The sequence below is a fragment of the Montipora capricornis genome, chromosome 3 (genome assembly GCF_036669925.1).
Source record: "Montipora capricornis isolate CH-2021 chromosome 3, ASM3666992v2, whole genome shotgun sequence".
Classification (NCBI taxonomy): Eukaryota; Metazoa; Cnidaria; class Anthozoa; order Scleractinia; family Acroporidae; genus Montipora; species Montipora capricornis.
In genome coordinates this window covers 59,964,980-59,969,979 of record NC_090885.1, presented here as the reverse complement: position 1 = coordinate 59,969,979, position 5,000 = coordinate 59,964,980, and the positions used below count along the sequence as shown (strand labels likewise).

The following is a 5,000-nucleotide window of genomic DNA, read 5'->3' as shown; positions in this document are numbered from 1 at the left end:
TAAACGTCCAGATTGGCGAGTTCCTGCATCAATATCGAGTGATCAATCAGATCAAACCCCTTCGTGAAATCGGCAAAGAAAATCAGCACAGACGCCTCGCCACTATCAACCGCTTCGTTGATCGCTGGAAGCATATGTAAAAGGGCATCGGTTGTAGAGTGGCCCTTGCGAGAGTACTGACGGGGGTCGATCTTGCCGTCCAACCGGGGTAGAAGTCTACTGCAGGTAAAACCCTCCATAACCTTTGCTAGTGTGCAGGTAAGTGATATAGGCCTTAGATCTTTTTCAATACAACCAGGTGGGGACACTTTAGGGATAGGCGCCAAGAACAATAAATGATTTCAGAAGAGATGGTATATATTCCTCCCTTAAAGATTGGTTGTAGATATCACAAACAAGAGGAGCTAACTCCAGAACAAAGTCTTTCAGGAGCCGGTTAGGAATATTGTCAGGACCGGCCGCCTTAGATATTTAGAGCGATGGCAATGAACAGTAGGCCTCATCCTCAGAAATCAGGAATTCATCAGGGACATATAGGGGAGGGGCTCCTTGACACAGAGGTTATAACTCCTATGAACTTACAGAGGTGGAAAGTGGTCTGTAAGACCCACAAAGTAGCTATAGGCCACTTAAGAAAATACCATACTACTCTTTGTTTGTCCCCCTAAATGTTGCATAAACATTGTTTCCAGTTTCTCTTGGGAGTTCTAATGGTCCCAAGAGAAAACAAAAACACTGCTTATGCAAATTTAGGGGGGGGGGGGGGGTGGGGAACAAAGAAAGTGGCCTATTGATCTTGTTTGCTAGCAACTTGATATCCTTGTCGTTGTCAAAGAACTGATGGTACCACTCCTGCTTTGCATCCTGGCCTGCTAATTTTTTTTTTCCCTCCACCATTTCGAGGATTCACTTGCTCAACTTCACCGACTTTTTTCTGATAGTAGTTATATTTTTCTGTTCTTATCGCACCTTGTACCTTATTTCTCCAATGTTGGTAAGCATCCGAGCCTTTTCCGTGACGAAAAAAGGCAGATTGGCGCTTACTGATCCACAGTTTGATCTTATTAGTGATCCAAGGGCGGTTAGTAGAGTGTTTCTTTAAAATCTCCCGCGGAAGAAAATTGTTGATAGCACTACCAAGTTCTGACATGAGCAGCTGGTACTTAAGGACGTTCGCGCCAAAATCTTCCTACGGTGAGATTTTCTTCATTTCTCGCCTAGAGTTATGTCATAAAGTACTTACTCCAAAAATGAAAAAAAAAATGGGGGTCACCGAATATGTTTCGGAGAAAATGGCAATGGAAAAATGCCTTAATTTCGAGAAATCGGTCATAATAGCGAGATGTAGACTCATCTGCTCATCCATCGAAAATCAGAAAAATAAACTGTTGGAGTGAAAGTTTCCGTGCATAGGTTTTTAGGGGTGAGATTTTTAGATAATTGTATGGCGCTAGGGATATGGTGAACAGTAGAGTTCATCCGCGACGAGCGTTTTCGTAAGCTCCATCCGTTGCAACCACTACCGGAATTCGATGGCACGAGGAAGGAAAATGTTAAAAAAAGATAACTTCTTACGGTGAGAATTTTTTCATTTCATCATATTTTGTAGATAGCAAATAAAGTAAGTGATTCATGATTAAAAAAATAGGGGTCACCGATGATCTGAACGAGTAAAATCGATGTGATTTTGCAAAGCTCTTGGAAAAGTTCGTTAGTCACCCTTTTGCGTGACCTGTCGGGCAAGGACTGGAACCCAAGAGAGGATCGATCGTTGAAGAGATGAAAGGTTTTTACCGAAAAAAAAACCTTTTTCGAGCATAGCAACGAAGTTTTAAGCAGGGGTCATCTTCATTTGGTTGGTGTTTTGTATAATATCTCTCCATTGCCGTCATGCTCATCCTCTGGAAAGTGTTTTTTTGGGAAATTCAATCGCTAATTGTTTCCACGCAGGTCCGCAATATTCAAGCGGACGAGGACGAAAATACTGCTCAATTTTCACGAAAGTAAAGTAAAAGAACTTTAAAAACATGCATTCACTTTGAACTTAAGTTCGTAGGGTAATAAAAACATTAAAAAGAAACAGCCCCATTAAATTTTCGCAACGGTTCGTCCTCGAGTTTTCCAAACTTTCAGCCACTAGTCTACTCGATCAGCTACCTTTTCCAGAGCTTTTCCATCCTCCCGCTCAATTCTCTTTGAAGTTTCATGATGATTCGGAAATGAATGTGCCATTCTTTTGCCGGCCTGGAATTTTTTCCTCGGCGTTTTTGTCGCCATTTTATTTTAACTGATGCTTGAAAAATCTGTGCGAAAGTCAAGTAGACTAGTGCACGACTGATAAAACCTCGCGTGCAGAAGTCTACTTGACTTTCATAAATATTTTAAATCAATTTTGACTGATCACGACCTTCTCTGATCTAACGCTGTGCAAGACTTATCGTCCACGGTTTTTGCAAAGGTTTTAAAACCTCAACTTCACTAATGCTCTAAGTAATGCGTGACATATTACAGTCGCGTTACCTGCGCAGTAACGTTGCGCACAAACAATTAGCGCGAACGTCCTTAAGCTCAAACGAGGAGGCATTGAGAATTTGGGTCCAGTCCTTTTTAGTTAGCCAGCGTCCAAGCGGACGCCACGCACTATCCAACATATCACGCACAATAGATTTCTTTATTGTGTGAGCAGGCGAGGGAGCTGAGTCTGTTTTTGCTTAGATGGAGTAATGCTCTGATGATCCAACCTTCGGAAGCCAAGAAACGGTGAAGAGTTTGGATTTCTTTGAAAAGAACCAGTCCAGCGTACCGGTATAGCGGATTTTGAAAGTTACGAGTTGTTTCAGTTGATTCACTTGAGTTATGTATTCTGCTCGAAATCCGGTTGAGGTGAAATTGAAATCGCCAATTAACACGACAAGGGCATTAGGTTGCTTCAAAAACAGCGCATCAATGTTCTTTTGTACATGATCACGCAGAATAACATTCTCGGGCACTCGGTTGCTAGTCGAGTGATAAATTACATCTAAGGCAATAGATGCAATTTGCCTTGGCAAACTATGAGCTATACTATTAGTCGATAGGATAGTAGGTATACTGTACACCTTGGGTTGCTTTAGCTGCTTAACGTTCCTTAACAGCACTCTCTGTGCCCCGTTGGATGTTTTCAGCGTGATAAGCGATATGTTGTTGACAATCAGCGCGTCGATTAATTATAGTTGGAACAGGATGTCTTCGAGATTCATTCCATCCCCTGTTGTTATGCCTGGGTCCACGATATCGCAGTAGCCCATAGCGCCAAATGGAAGGATAAATGGTAGATAGAGAGCTAAGAAGTACAATAAAATTGCGGAGCTAAAACTCGTTGCTGCCATCTTAGCAGGCTTGCATATAGGCTTGAATCGAATTACATGCATTTCTGGACATAAGTGTATAAAACAATACCTTTTATTTGAACCGAGGTTCATAAATCAACAAATCTGTTTTGGACAAGTTCAAAAAGATGTAACTGAAGAGTTTTTAGAGTGTCAAGTACTTTAAGTAAAGTCGTCCAAACAACTTACCATTCTGACTCTGCCATCTGGCATAACGTCTTTCTTGCTCAATTCTTGTATTATTGTACTTTTCAGCTTTCTTCGCAGCCTCTTGGGGTTATTAAGTTGAAAGCCATCGGGGTCGACGCTTCCACCCAAATCAATATGCACAACTTTGAGTCTTCCTTTTAACGCCGCAACCTGCTTCGCACGGAAAACTCTGACGTCATCATTGTCCAGGACCCTCATGTCTTGCATGGCAGCTGCTTCGTACAGTACATCCTGGTCCTCAGCTTCCTCTTCTTCCTCTTCTCCGAATGAGTCATGTTGCTCTTCTTCCGCCTCAGCTCCAGCTTAAAAAGAGCATACGGGGAGAATTCAATTGCTTCATGTTAAAATAACTATTGTCATTTGTCTCCTTTTTTGGGTGGTCACGAAACGCTTCGACGAGAACGGCTGCCTGGTGAAACAAAATAATTTCTCATCACTGGGTTGCCAGTATGGCAATCCCAGTCGGAAAGTGGGTGGGATTTGTTCGTTTTATTTATTATATTTTATTTCTATTTTTTTCCGTGCCGGTAAAAGTCTTGCTTGTCACTCCCCTGGTAAGTGGTGTCTTTGTGCATAGAGCCTTCTGCGCGTATTTTCTTAGGATCGAGTGGGTAGTGGAAATGCGTAGATTTCTCTGGTGGACACGGTAGAATCATTAACTTAACCTGCAATGGCGTCGAAAGTCATGTAACGCGAATGGCGTTTTAGTGGAGCTCACTAATGGAAAGTCAGTTGGATAAACTAGGCAGGCGGTGAAATACAAACACCTGGAATCTTAAAAGCAACGAGTAATGGACTTCGACAACAATCTATCGCCCGTCGAGCCGAAATCAAAGTGAGCAGTATTTCTAATATTTTACCAAGTGTGCTGTTATGTAGAACACTGCAACCAAATGGAAAATTCCCTGGTGACTTATGGGTTCAACAAAGACAGAGAACGAATGGAACACCTTAAGTGGATCCGTGATCAACTCTGCACAGTTTTCAGTAAAAAAATAATTGGAAATGTGACAGCCAAGAATTATTTGAAAGAAAGCTTGTCGTCTATTTTGCGCTTCATTATTCAAGGAAAAGCGGGTTCTTCATGGAAACGGTTTGATGCTGAAATTTGTTTGTTGTAATATTGCGCATATTTGACACGATTGAGTTTTTTCTCTTCACGCACGTAATGAAATAGGAAGGGGTTTTTGCCTCTAATAGCAAATATGTCGTTTGTTTCAAAAAATTGTTCGCTGGAAAAGGTCGCCTTTATGAATTCATCATGTTTTACAATATGCGAGCTTAACAGGATAGTTTTTATGGCAATAGTAAAGCATTTTCGTGTCAAAATGAGGTTACCGTCTTTGTATTGTGCTAACTCAATTAAATATAAATGCACATTCTGCCTCGTGAGTTTTGTTATTCTCGTTAACCAGCAATGAC

General features: G+C 41.5%; 1 protein-coding gene across 4 annotated transcripts in view; it reads right to left on the bottom strand.

Moving 5' to 3' along the window:
* Nucleotides 1–5,000, bottom strand: part of LOC138043539 (NFX1-type zinc finger-containing protein 1-like) — a 61,642-nt gene that overhangs the window by 26,398 nt on the left and 30,244 nt on the right. For all 4 annotated transcript variants that reach the window (XM_068889864.1, XM_068889865.1, XM_068889868.1 and 1 more), the window contains exon 11: nucleotides 3,558–3,880. In XM_068889864.1, the coding sequence (XP_068745965.1) occupies nucleotides 3,558–3,880 (323 nt within the window). The remainder of the gene's footprint in view (nucleotides 1–3,557; nucleotides 3,881–5,000) is intronic.